Source organism: Branchiostoma floridae, chromosome 4 (genome assembly GCF_000003815.2).
Source record: "Branchiostoma floridae strain S238N-H82 chromosome 4, Bfl_VNyyK, whole genome shotgun sequence".
NCBI lineage: Eukaryota > Metazoa > Chordata > Leptocardii > Amphioxiformes > Branchiostomatidae > Branchiostoma > Branchiostoma floridae.
In genome coordinates this window covers 3,761,835-3,774,580 of record NC_049982.1, presented here as the reverse complement: position 1 = coordinate 3,774,580, position 12,746 = coordinate 3,761,835, and the positions used below count along the sequence as shown (strand labels likewise).

The 12,746-nt window shown below is 40.8% G+C and overlaps 1 protein-coding gene across 7 annotated transcripts; it reads left to right on the top strand.

Annotated features, from left to right (window-relative positions):
* The first annotated feature begins 1,612 nt into the window (after window positions 1–1,612).
* Window positions 1,613–12,334, top strand: LOC118413219 (U1 small nuclear ribonucleoprotein C). 7 transcript variants are annotated; one of them, XM_035816444.1, is made up of 9 exons: window positions 1,613–1,729; window positions 2,393–2,435; window positions 2,923–3,031; window positions 3,559–3,666; window positions 5,581–5,802; window positions 8,387–8,431; window positions 10,207–10,239; window positions 11,296–11,328; window positions 12,177–12,334. In XM_035816444.1, exons 1-9 carry the CDS (start codon window positions 1,722–1,724, stop codon window positions 12,317–12,319), a joined length of 744 nt encoding a protein of 247 aa, XP_035672337.1. In that variant the 5' UTR covers window positions 1,613–1,721; the 3' UTR covers window positions 12,320–12,334. The 7 variants fall into 7 exon arrangements, with proteins under 7 accessions (XP_035672337.1, XP_035672339.1, XP_035672341.1 ...); XM_035816446.1 differs by lacking the exon at window positions 12,177–12,334 and adding an exon at window positions 11,774–11,859; XM_035816448.1 differs by lacking the exon at window positions 3,559–3,666.
* The last annotated feature ends 412 nt before the right edge of the window (window positions 12,335–12,746 follow it).

Below are 12,746 nucleotides of genomic sequence, written 5' to 3'. Positions count from 1 at the left end.
TTAAAAGTACATTATTTCCCACATACAATGTATAACGTTATCGTTATATACCGACGGAATGGGAAGAATAACAGCATAAATTTGACAAATCCAAGCTCTAATGATAACGTTAGACTCATACATTTGCGCTGCCTCCGGCAGTGTTGACGTTGCCTCACTTTTGGTCTGAGATCTCAACTAACATGACTACTAGTAATCTTCAAGCAGATCTGTCGATGGCAAGACAGCCTTAGAAAGAGCCAACCAGTGTCTAATATACCACTGGACGATAATGTTTGGCCCGTTAAATCTGGATACTGCCTTTCCACCCATATTAAACGTTAGATCTTCTTGGAGATAATCTACACATATCTTGACGTCTGGTCTATACCAAAATGTGCCAAGCTGGTATATACTTCATATACATGTACCTAGATGGCATCATCCAAATCGAGGAACAAATCATTAATTTTATGTCAACGTTAGAGAACCAGTACAGCATTTCCTATGATGCTAATAGGTTACACTTCTATCACACTTGCTTTCCTGGATCCTATAACGCCAAGCAATAATCATAACGTTACAATCTAGCGACCGTTCAATCTATGGCACGTGTCTGGTCGAATCAATGGCCACTTAGATCTTAAAGTTTCGGGAAATTTACGCAATCAAACGTCGAGTCATCTTTGTTGCCTCGTTAGAATGTTTTGAGCGAGGTAGAAAGGCTTTGACTAGACTAGCTTTGTTTGACTTGACTTCAGTGATGTGAACTGTTGTGCACTGCAACAGTTTTGTGGTCGGCGGCTGATCCCAAGCTAGTTTCCCGTGTTGCTTCGAACTTTTCACGTTTGGGTAAAAACATGGACGTCATGTTACCCTTGTTTTTCATTCACAAATTCCCTTGAAGCTAAATTATCTAGTAAAAAATCTAGGGTGACGTCAGGCTGTCATTCTATTATATTTAGATGACAGAGTTACACGTCTAGTAGTCCAAGTGCTGTCGACTGCGAGGCAGAAAAAGTCAAGCCGACGTCTTATTTGGTTTGCCGTAGTGAGAAAGGAACGACTTCGGTGCAAAAAGATGGATAATGGTAGATTTTGGGGGACATATGACTTTATAATGACAAAATGTGGCGTCGCGAAGCATAACGGTGGGAATTTGCTTAAAATACCGAGAGGTGCTCGGTTCTAGTCCCCCGATATGCTCAGAAGTTGTGTCCCTAGAAAAGACTTCCTAGTTTTATAAGGGACGTGCCTCGGATAGGACGTTAAATAGAGGCCACGCCGCCACTCTAAAACGCCTGCAGACTTAGATTGCCAGGATCTGATCGTTTTCTTTAGCCGCTGACAAGCCTGGTGAGGCGGTTTCGGAGGCTTATTCTGTTTGAAAAAATATCGTCCCTATTACAAATGTCTTAGATTATCATATCTTGTTTCAAGGCCCATTAGCCATCTCTGACTGAGAGCATATACATAATCTCAAATGAAACTAATTCTTTTTTTGCATAATATCAGGCTTGTTGAGTCTCAAATTTCCCGATCTTGATTTCGTCTTTCCCCCTTTTCTTTCGATATAAATAAAGAAATTTTATTTGCAAGTTCATACCTGCTGTTTAAAAAAACCTCCTTGATATAAAAGCCTCAAATCCTCATTTACCAACGTGCAGTACCAGTCACCGCCGTAGGTGGCGTTCTGTTTCCCAGCATGCATTGTAGGAACCCTGCGTCAGATAAACGCCGCCATGCCGAAGTAAGTGTCGCATCTTTTGTCGTTTTCTGCCCCAAATTTTGCATTATTTCCAGAAAATACGCCATTTCATCATACATTTTCCTCATTATAAGAACTCAATCTCTCTTCTACGTAAACGATGGAGGTCTCGTTGTTTAGAAATGTTGAATTGTAAGCGAAAATCACATTAGCTTTGGTCCGAGAATTTTTGTTGTGATTTTTGGGTTGGGGAGGGGGGCTTGGCTGATTTGTCTTCGAGAATATTCCTTCACGGAACAAAATGCAAGTTAATGGATTTGAAATGCTTTTCATTATCACAACAATATGACAATTTTTATTTGTGCCTTTCGGGCCTTTCGCCTTTTCATTTTTTGAAGGGCTTACTTGAAAATTGTCTAACCACAAATATTTTTGAGTCAAGCATAAATTTTATTCCACGCATTATGGAATATTTAATAGAATGTCCCAGTCTGTAGTCCTCCCAAAATGTTTTAGTGTCCTAGTCTATGAAATTCTATTGATTGGGTTACACAATGATTTTTGTGTCTGGAATCCAAGTGAAAAATCTTTAGGCAGCCCCAGATATTATAAAACTGCTAAGTGCTAACCTTGTCTTGATGTTGACATATCTACGAATACGATACCAGTATGTTGATGCTACCTTCCATGTTCTTGCAAATCCAGGTACTTCTGTGACTACTGTGACACATACCTCACACACGACTCAGTAAGTATAACCATCCTTTTCTTTCGTAATTATTGTACAACCATAATAACCACTAGTAGCACTACTGACTTTGTTATAAAATGGTTTAGCAAAATGTTAGCTTCAGGAGAACCTAGTCATGGTTAGCCTGGATACCAGACTCCAGCGACCATCTCAACAAATTCATATGACATCTTTTTTACCTTCCCTACAAAAGAACGGAGAAGAAGCCCCCTACACTGTGTTTCCACTTCAATTCACAGTGTAGGGTTCTAGGGGATACAATTTATACAAATCGAAGTATAGGGCCCCCCACGTGTATGCTCAACTAAACTGACAAGAACACTGCTAGCACCCATGATCATGTTTCAGGTTGTTGTTTCAGTGTCTTTTAAAGGTGCTTGTATAATAGAATATCATAACTATTGCTTATTGTATGCCAAATACGTAGTAGCATGAACACACTGATCAGTTTTGTACATTCCAAGCATTGTTTATGTCTCCACAGCCGTCGGTGAGAAAAACCCACTGCAATGGCAGAAAGCACAAGGAGAATGTGAGAGTGTACTACCAGAAATGGATGGAGGAACAGGCACAGCAGCTCATCGACCAGACAAGTAAGTATCTGACCACACAACACCTCAGGAACAGCTGTAGAAGGGTGCAGTGCCAAAGTTTCCTCTGAAACAGCAGTCAAGTTCAGCACAATTTGGTTGAAATTTTTTTCTAGTCAGAACCAACAAGGCCAGAGAGTCATGCAAAATTAGGGATACAGAGGAACAATGAATAGTGTTTTGTTTGCATCAAAAATAGTTGCAAACAAAGCACTATAGTTCATAAATTATGCATTGGTTGATAGTGCAATTGTTGAATTATGCAAATCCTTGTCTCAAAGTTGCAGGTCAATTTGTACATCGAAAGCCAAAAAAATGTGTTAAAACTGATTGTCTGCCACATTACAAGGGTTATACAACAGAAGTTTCAGAGAGTGGTTTGGCACTGGGGCTTCTGCTGAACTTCATTGCTGTCCATTCGATCAATCTGTCCTCCACTGTTGTGCCTGTCCATTCTGTCCGACTCCCCTGTCCTAGCCACACTATCATGTCTGTTAGGTTCATCTCTGATCTTTCCTCCTACTGCATAGCGGCTGCCTTCCAGGCGGGGAAAATCCCAAACAACCCTTTCCCTAACGCCGCCGGGCAGGTGGGCAACGAACCAGGGGCTAAGGTTCTGCCCCCGGCTATTCTGCAAGGTTAGATTTATCTTGAATAAACGCTATGGGAAACCGTTGAGCCACACACGCGCCCCTCTGGGGTAGCACAGAAGTAGACATACATCATGTATATCACTCAGAAAGAGTGAGCTTCTACCAGGCCATAGCTTATAGTATAGTCAGTAGTATAAAAGTTAAAGTTTGCAAAGGAGCTGCTAGGGGAATAGTACAGATATTCATGCCTTTTCTACATTTCTTTCTTCTTGAACAAACTCTATACAAAGGAGATAATTCAGCATTAAAGCTAAAATATGAACAGTAAAGGAAGCCTTGAAGTACTTTATAGTCAGATATGATACACTCTACTAATAAGTCACATTCTTTCTGCAAGAGACACACATAATATTACACGATTTACAGCAAAAATTTTATTGCTTTCCACTCATCAGTCAGATTCTACATTTGCAAAATTAGATTAGCAACCCAAAACTTAAAAGGAGTGTATTCAAATTTGACCGAAACAATCATATCATATTCAATTACTTTTCTCCAGCAACTATCAACATAGTAAAAACCTTACACCTTTTATATAACACATAGTCTCTAACTACATTGTCTTCCTCTCCTGACACTTGTATGTTACTGTGCTCTGAAGCACTTCCGTTCAATGACAATCCTATATACTAACTTGTCATTTGCCTTTTCCAAGCTGCTGTATTCAAGGCAGGTAAGGCAACTGTTTCTACTTACTAACTCGTTCTTTCCCCCAGATTTTCAAAACAGGTAAGGTTTTTCTACATTTTCCTTTTAGGAGTCATTTCTTCTTTCTACATTTACTCTTGCTACATGTATGCTGTCCAGGGCTGAAGAGAAGAAGTTTTGCTGTAGAGTCCTCTTTACTATTTTACTTTAGATAAGCAAGATTTCCACTTGTTTGACTAACCTGTCAACAACTTTTTTTTCTTCTACAGGCATCATATGAAAGAAGGCTGCATCTTTGGAATACAAAAATTCTTTTTCGCCTTCTCAACTTAGTTTGATGTTTAGATAAAAATTGTATACAAATTTACAGTCACTCTAACTACTAATATTAGTTCCTGATTTTAGCTTTGTCAAAAGTTTGTTTAAATGTCTGAAAACAAGTCAGTTGGAATTTTGCAAGGACAAGTCCATCATCAGATTGTTACCGACATCATTGTTGCTGATGTCACCAGAATTGTTGCTGACATCACCAGAATCATAGCTGATATCACCAGAATGGTAGCTGACATCACCAGAATCGTAGCTGACATCACCAGAATGGTAGCTGACATCACCAGAATTGTAGCTGACATCACCAGAATTGTAGCTGACATCACTAGAATGGTAGCTGACATCACCAGAATTGCTACATTTTGTAGCTGGCATCCCCATGCAGCAGACCCTTTCTAACCTAGGTGCATGTATCCTAAAAAATAATTGTGCTTATATTTTCTATTTTTTTTCAGGACCTGCAATATGTATCAAAGATGTTTGGACATACAGTGTGTAGCAGTCCTTTACAACAGTGTTAGTAACATCTTGCACCTTCAATTCCTAAGTCTTTGAGATTGCAGCTTTCATGTCACAGCTCCTCTTGTGCAGAGTAGTTGTATCCAGTGTTTGATTATACTGCTGCTGGGATCCCTGATACGGGTAGGCAGCAGTTGAATAGTCTTCACACCACGCTTCCATGCAGCTCTGTCCAGCCGGTTCACCCCAGTTAGACCGCACACCTTGGTGTCCCTCCTAACAGTAACACAGTCCATCCAGACGTACCTGTTTATTTTTCAGACAGCACCAAGACAGGAAGCTTTACCAGAAGCAAACTGGAAGGTTGAACAGGTATCACAGTTTACTGCCTTGCGTAGTTACGGTGTGAAAGGAGACGATTCAAAGAAAGTCTTTAACGCTGTGATTGTGATGTTTTCGCAGCCGCTGCATTCCAGGCGGGCAAGATCGCCAGCAACCCCTTCCCCACCAGCCAGGCCGGACCAGGGCCCCAGGGAGGGGGCACCATGATCCCCCCACCCCCCAGCCTTCAGGGCCCTGGGGGCCCGGGTAGCGCGCCTGCCCCGCCCCGCATGCCCGGGCCGCTACTCATGACGCCACCGCCGGGAGCTGCCGCACCGGGAATGGCGCCACCTGGCGCTCCAAGTACGTACTGCAGTCACACAGGACTCTCTCTTTCTCTCTCCTTACAACCAATCACATGTCTTCTGTGCTGTGTGTTTGACATGACATTCACTGCGTGTATAATGTGTTGTACTTTTTACATGCCAACTGTTGAAAAACAAACACGCAAGCGTTAACCATGATAACACATGCTTACATCTTGGTGTTTTTTTTATTTTCACCTTCCAGACTAGAGGCAATGTCACAGTCTCACAGTTTTGTGTGCATGGCTTGCCTTGTAGTACAGAGTAGACTCATAGTGGTAGTTGGTTTCGCTCCTGTCTTTGATAAAGTTGCCAGCATAATGAGTGCTGTTATTTGTATCAACTTGTTGAGGGGTGGAGTTTTCTTCACTTCATCTTCTGCAATGTTATAATTACTTACAGGAATTCACCGAACTTTTGCAACATGTAGATTAGTTGCAAGTTTAGATACACACATTGGGGGAAAGGTTCAAACATAACTGAACAACCTTATTCAGGTTGTTAGTTACATGTATGTATTAAACGGTATTTGTTGTGGACACTAGGCATCAGGCTGATATCATGACCACAATGATATCATGTACATATACAAGACATTTTAATGAACACATATTAAGCTGGGCACTTGAGAGTGGGCATGTTGACTGCTAAAGTGAGTTCTTGTTAGTTCTTGAAGAAAATATTAGGATTGATTTTGCAAGTTCTGTAGCATTTAGAAAGGGAGCTGCTCTTTCCAGCATACGTTTGGTGAGTGGTGTTGTGCAGGGTAGAATACTAGTAACACTCTAAAGGTGGGAGATGATTCAGTTGCACCAAAACCCGATTTTAGTATTCGTCTGCATGTATTATTGCATAGGTAGTAACGGAAGCACAATTGTTTGTCCTTATGAATGCGTAGCTGGTTGTTGTGTGGTGTGCGTTTGCTGAAAAACACATCGCTGGTTGTCGTGTCGTGTGCATTTGCTAGAAAACACACCGTACATGCACATACGCACACACAAGTCACCCAAGGTACTGTATTGTTCAGTTGTGGGTTCATGGTTTAGCATGTGTAGTTTGTTTCTGTGGTGTTCAAACAATGGTGACTTGAACATTTTGGAAGACAGCATAAAAGTGTTTTCTTTTATTTTCTGGAAAGGAATGCTGAAAATTATTTTCTATTAGGAATATTTGAAAGACTTTCTTACATCTCTTGCTTGACTACTAACTTAAAAGCAGTATTTTCTGTTAGCAAAACAAGTCTCAGAGCCAAAAGAAAAAGTTATGCTTTCTTCTAGAATGTTGAAGTCTCATAATTGTCATTTAGAGAAACTTTGAAGTCCCTCCCAAGCCATGACAGGTTGGTAACCAGCTCCGCCTTGCAGCTGTTTTGTGTACTGCAGCTTTAATCTGGTGTTGTGATTTGTGTTTTTTGGATGGTGTGTCTAATCCGGTTTTGCTACCACTTGTAATCTCCAAGCAGATCCTACGGTAGCATAAGATAGTGTCAAAAGCTGACAGAGGAGTGAAGCTGGCCTAGGAGTGTGTTTGGCTACCGAAATCTGCCGTCACTAAAACAAGGAGGAACATTTCTATTCAACAATGGTGTTGCTGCCCCTCCCCTTGGCTGTATTAACACCTACATGAATATCCGCGGTGTTATTGATTTTAGGAGGAATTTATATCTTTATTGGGACAAGTTCAGTGACCCGCGCACATCCCTGTAGGAGATTCGCACCAAACAGAAAAGAGGGCAATTACTAAGGCCCAATCTAGACACAGTTTTTACCGATATCTGTGGAGATGTCGGGAGGGATCTGGAACGTTGGGGGCGGGACACCCATGGCGCTTGCCGTTATAAACAGCTGTATTGACTAATGAGCCCGCGTTATATGCTAATGAGCCCTCCCGAAGTCGGTACACATCTACACGCGTGCGGATGTTGTCGGGGACCCCTGCTAAGCTATCAGGGACCCCTGCTAAGCTATTTGGCGAATACTCCAGACCGTTCGGGAGAAATTTTGCCGATATCTTAATGGCAATATTGCAATTGCATCTAGATGCTGAAAAAAAGCTGTTGGCTCGCAGATGTCGGGAAAACTGTGTCTAGGATGTTAAAAGCCTTTGTTCAGCGCACTGAGAGCAGATTCCCAGTGGCTGATGACTCCCTTTGGCCAGCTGTACTCCTTAGTCAGCTTTGATACAATCTTATGCCACTGGTAAATCTGCCTGAAGATTAGCCACTTGATGATCCAGGGTTTGTTTGATGGTTTGCACCTGTGTGATTAACAGCATGCCATGCAATCACTTCCTCCTCCTTCGCAAGATCAACCCCCCTCATCATGCATGCTTCCACCACGGACAACAACAAATAGGACACCAGCGAGATTTGTCTTGTTTTCTGAGTTCCCTCCCGATTAATTTTAACCATTGTTTTGAGAGACGTGTGTTCCCTTTGCAGCCCAGACGATGGTATTGAACACTTTGATATTATTATTATTATTGCTACTATCGTTGATTATCTGTTCTCGTAGCAAATGTTGGAAAAGACACTGGTGTTTGATTTGAAAAGCTTGTAATCTTTTGATGTTTTGACTCCCAAGTTTGGCTTGTGCGTCACAAGACTGGAATGATTGCAAAACCCGAAGGTGAGAACTAACGTAGAAACAACGGGTCTCGAGGTACCACCTTGTATGTGAATCATGCCTACTCACCTGTAAAAAAAATCTTATGTTCAGAGATGGACCAAAAAGTTTGTGTTAAGTTGCAAAAGTGCATGTGCCGTGGAAAATTACCTGCAAGGTTTAAGACTTTACCTGCACAGGTGCAAATGGCCAGGTGGTATCTCGAGCACATCTTAAGGACATGTAGATAATTTCAACTCGACCCCAAACCTCTTGTCAAAGAAACTGACAAACAAGAAGGGTAGAAAAACAGCGACTTCCCAGTTCCTTATCAAAATTCAATAGATGGTACAAAGAGGGAAAAATCCCCCCAAAGTGTCTTATCCAACTTCTACACAGTGTAGTGCTAAATCCTTAGATATTTGATCACCCTCCATGCATGTTTCCTAACATCACACTGTGAAAATCTTAAAGAAAAAATCTTCTTAATGAAAAGCACACTTGACAAAATAATGGACAGAAAGAATTCAATCAAGCAAGTTTATGTATATGGTAAGGTTGGAAGGTAGGTATTTTGTTCTGTACTGGGTTTAACTATGCTTTTTGATCCTTTGCTGGGTTCTCACTACGATTTTTTAAAGTGTAGGGGGCATCTTAGCATTGCAAAGCCACGTGGCAAGCACATTTCAGGGGTCATTCTCAACTCAGAAACACTATTTCCTACATATTGAGAGCCAAATTTTATCAAATAACCTTAATTTTATCAAATAAAGTAAACTTTTTTTTAACCTTTGTTTCAAAACAACAGAAAAGTCCACTATCCTGGTTGAAACACAGTGTAGGTGGCCCAAATACAGTGTATTCTGGGATACAAATCACAGTGTAATGTTCCCTTACACTCAACTACACTGGTGAGAACCCTGCTTTGCAATGATTTGCTGGTTGTGTTTTGACAAAGATCATATTATAATGGTTTTAATGTGAACTTACATTTGTGTGCTAAGGTGAATTTAGACTTTTCCATTTGGCTGTCTCCTTATTTGTAGCTATGGGAAACTGTGTTACTTTGCTGTCTTAACTCTTGTTGTAATGTCTAACATACTTGAGCATGAAAGTCTACCTCAGTTCAATGGCCTTATGAACTATTTGTCACTGGGGCAATAGAAAATGAGAGGTTTTTGGCTGCTGTAGAAGAAGATGCATTTATACCTGGTGCCTCTGTATCTCATTGGAAATCGAAAGCTGCTGCTAATATATCCAGTTGAAAAATATGATTTGGGTATCACTGGATAAAAAGCCATACAGTCATTCAATCTAAAAGAGAAGTTTGCTTTGAATCATTTTGGATTATTTTAAACGTGCTGAAAGAGTTTTTCTTTATCAAAAGTTGGAACTGATTCTTTTTAATTTAAATCAATTTAAATGAGCAAAACTTTCTCGAACTGAGTTGAAACATATGATTATGAGGCAGAAAAGGCAAAGAAAAAAAGGTCTGAAAAGCTTCTGGTGTGGCAAAAGAGAAAAAAACTTTTGGTTTGGGCTGCAGAGCAATTGCAAGACTGGTGAAATCCTAACAAATTTCTTGTCTGAAACGTTAACCCTCGTTTTGAGTGAGTCAGGGATGCCCATATAAGGTAAGGTTACCCAGCATGCACACTAACTCTCGCTTAATTGCACCAAAGTCACCACCACGTCGCCAACGCCACGGGAGGGGCGCAGGACTGGAACAGCGATGGACGCCGCCTTAGCGTAAACCTTCTCTGTTTTTCTATTGATTGTCACCCTTGTTCCCACTACAGCCTTGCCTCAGCCTGCCAGAGGACCCATTTTATGTAAGTACTGTTGAAGAAAAAAAGAAAATGATGGTAGAAATGCTTTGGTCCCAAACTGTCTGCCGTTCTGTGAGGTTACTTCTTTCTGATGGACAATTTTTTTCAAATTACAAGGTCATAATAAAATTTATAAGACATAACTTTGTGCATAAAAAAAACTCTGAGGTGAAAGCTCTGGCTTACTCCAACATTCTGCACAAAACATTTTATTCAAAATGGAACCAGGAACTTGAATGTGTTTGCAAAATTGAAACATTACCATTTTTACGTGGTACATCAAGCACAGAAGTTGCAGACAAGTTTTTACAACTAATATCCCCAAAAATCGTGGTACGGGTAAGTATTAACAAACAATAGACATTTTCCAGTGTGTAAAGAGGACGGATGTACATGGTACTGGTAGGTATGTTAAGGGGTAAGTATCTTATCCAAGGTAAGTTTTCCCCCTCATCTGTGCAACTGCTCACACCGCCCAGTAATCTCTCTAATCACCCTCATCGGGGAAGCCTGAATCTGTGGTTGCAAATTGGGGGCTTTTGGGGTCTCACACCAATGTTTCCCAGGTAGTGTGCTCTGAACTTGCAAAACCCTGCAAAGCTTTCTTGGAAGTCAGTTTTCATTGTATTGGTATTGGTAATGGTATTGGTAATTTCAGGACTTTGAAAAAGAAACAACCTCCTTTCACAGAGCTCTATTTTAGCCTTGCATTGGCATGGCTGAAACAAAACTAGTCAAAAGATGGAAAAAATTTTACTATCAAACAGTTTCTTGACTTTATCCAAGTTGTGAAAATCATGCACTCAAAATAGCAAAATCCTATTGAATTGTCTGTTTTTGCAACAACAAAAAATACCATTAGAACGGCTTTTCAGGGTTTTGACGTTCCACAATACAGGTAAGTACATGACACGGCCACAGCGTGTTTAGTTCCTGCTCTTGTGAGAGGGCCTCCCTTTGGAGCAGAGCAGGGAGACCCGGCCCCCTACTGAAGACTTGAGCATGTTGTTCTCCCTTGTCTCGTGGTGTGTAACGTGTTCACCTTGTCTGTCCATACAGTGGTGCCAGCCGGAGCCGTCAGACCTCAGATGTGTAAGTATAATAGTGGTATGCAACAGGCCACAACTGTAGTAACAAGACTTGTAATAGCTTACATCCATTTATTAGTCTGATTCATAATTTCATCCTCCTACGCAGGGACATCCAACAGCCAAACTGGCTGTCTGGATGTGCCCTGCTCTTTTAACCGTCACTCTTAGTTCCTGTGGACGTCCCCCCAAACCAGCTGTCAGTCAATCAGAGAATAGGCTTTCCGTTTTTGAAAGCTGTCTCGCATGTATAAGGGTAACTTCATTGATGTTTATAAGCAGGGCGGTCAGGAACTAAGGGTGACGGTTGAGAAAGCAGGGTACATCCAGACAGGCAGTTTAGCTGTTGGATGTCCCTGCATAGGAGGATGCATAATTTGGGTAAGTTTCAAATGTTGGTTAGTTGTTTTATTATAGTCTGATCAATTCAGTTTTACGTTCATCCAAAGCTGCCTGCCTACGCTTTGCACATAACACCAGACCTCAGATGTGTAAGTATAGTGGCAGACTACAGGCATGACAGTTATTTATTTTATTTATTTCATCCTGGGTAGCCCCTTCAGTACTTTTTGCTGATTTCCGAGGGGTAACAAAACATGATTATTACAATGTGTAAAATCATATGGCAAAATTGTACATACGTAACATAATGGCAACTGAGAAATGTATAATGAAATTAAATTAAATGTAACATCTTTACATACGTAAACCTTTGAAAATATTTGGGGGCACCTTCCAAAAAATTGGGTGCATGTAGCTCCAGTTTTGGGTGCACCAAGGTGCACATGCACCCAGTGTGTTGATAACCATGTCCATGTTGATAACCCGACTTGTATCTTGTCTCCCTCACAGCGGTAGGAGCGGTCATGGGGCCCAGATTATGTAAGCATTCCTACCATATTAACAAGGCCCTTTTCTTAATTAAAATTCATACCCTACAAAAGGCCACTCAAAGTCAACTAGTTGTTTATAAGACTGTTGAAAAATCTAAATAAGCACAGGAAAAAAGTGATGATGTATCAGTTGAAGTAGATTTTTCCCCCTCTTATTTGGCTTTGAACCACAAAGTACAGTCTATAGTAAACTTAGAAGGCATCAAAAGGTTTTGCTGACGAATGTTGGCTAATTTTTTAGCCTTGATGCCATCTTGTGACTTTTTCACTTCCTTATCACTTCCTGGAAAAATCTCGCTTTCCTGGAAAAATCAGGAAAGTGAGAAAGGAGCCAGAGTAGGAATCGGATGGAACAAAGGCTAGGCTATCTTTCTTAAAGAATCTCTCTGAAGAAAAACTTTTTAGTTTCTACATGTATTTCAGCACTTGGTGCTGAGATAAAACTAGTTGAATTGTAGTGGCCAAAAATAACCCCATAGTTCTAAATTAAGAGACTCTTTTTACACAACCATTGTTTTATTCATACCGA